The 259-nt window shown below is 60.6% G+C and overlaps 1 protein-coding gene across 1 annotated transcript in view; it reads right to left on the bottom strand.

The window, feature by feature from the left end:
- Positions 1-183: 183 nt before the first annotated feature.
- The window catches only part of ETH_00039590 (uncharacterized protein), a gene marked incomplete at both ends in the record, with an annotated part of 1947 nt that continues 1871 nt past the window's right edge, over positions 184-259 (bottom strand). The window contains one exon of the mRNA XM_013375957.1: positions 184-259. Within this exon, the coding sequence (XP_013231411.1) occupies positions 184-259 (76 nt within the window).

The following is a 259-nucleotide window of genomic DNA, read 5'->3' as shown; positions in this document are numbered from 1 at the left end:
GAAAAGCCAATGAGGAAAATGCTGCTGCTGCCCTCCACTCCCAGCAGCAAACAGCGCAGCCCCTCGCACCGCTGCAAAGAGACCTGGCCACCTTTGTGCAGTGCTGCTACTGCTGCTGTTGCAAGAGGCACCCGGGAAACAGCAGAAACACAAATGGGGGGCCCCCCCAACAGCAGGGAGGCCTCAGAACGGAACAGCAGCTGCTGCAGCACCAGCAAGCCTCTCCTGCTTACCACAGCCACGCAGCTGCTGCTGCTGA

This window comes from Eimeria tenella, genomic scaffold, assembly GCF_000499545.2.
Source record: "Eimeria tenella Houghton genomic scaffold, Eth_scaff3020, whole genome shotgun sequence".
In the NCBI taxonomy this organism is placed as follows: Eukaryota; Apicomplexa; class Conoidasida; order Eucoccidiorida; family Eimeriidae; genus Eimeria; species Eimeria tenella.
This window is presented reverse-complemented; position numbering and strand designations above follow the sequence as displayed.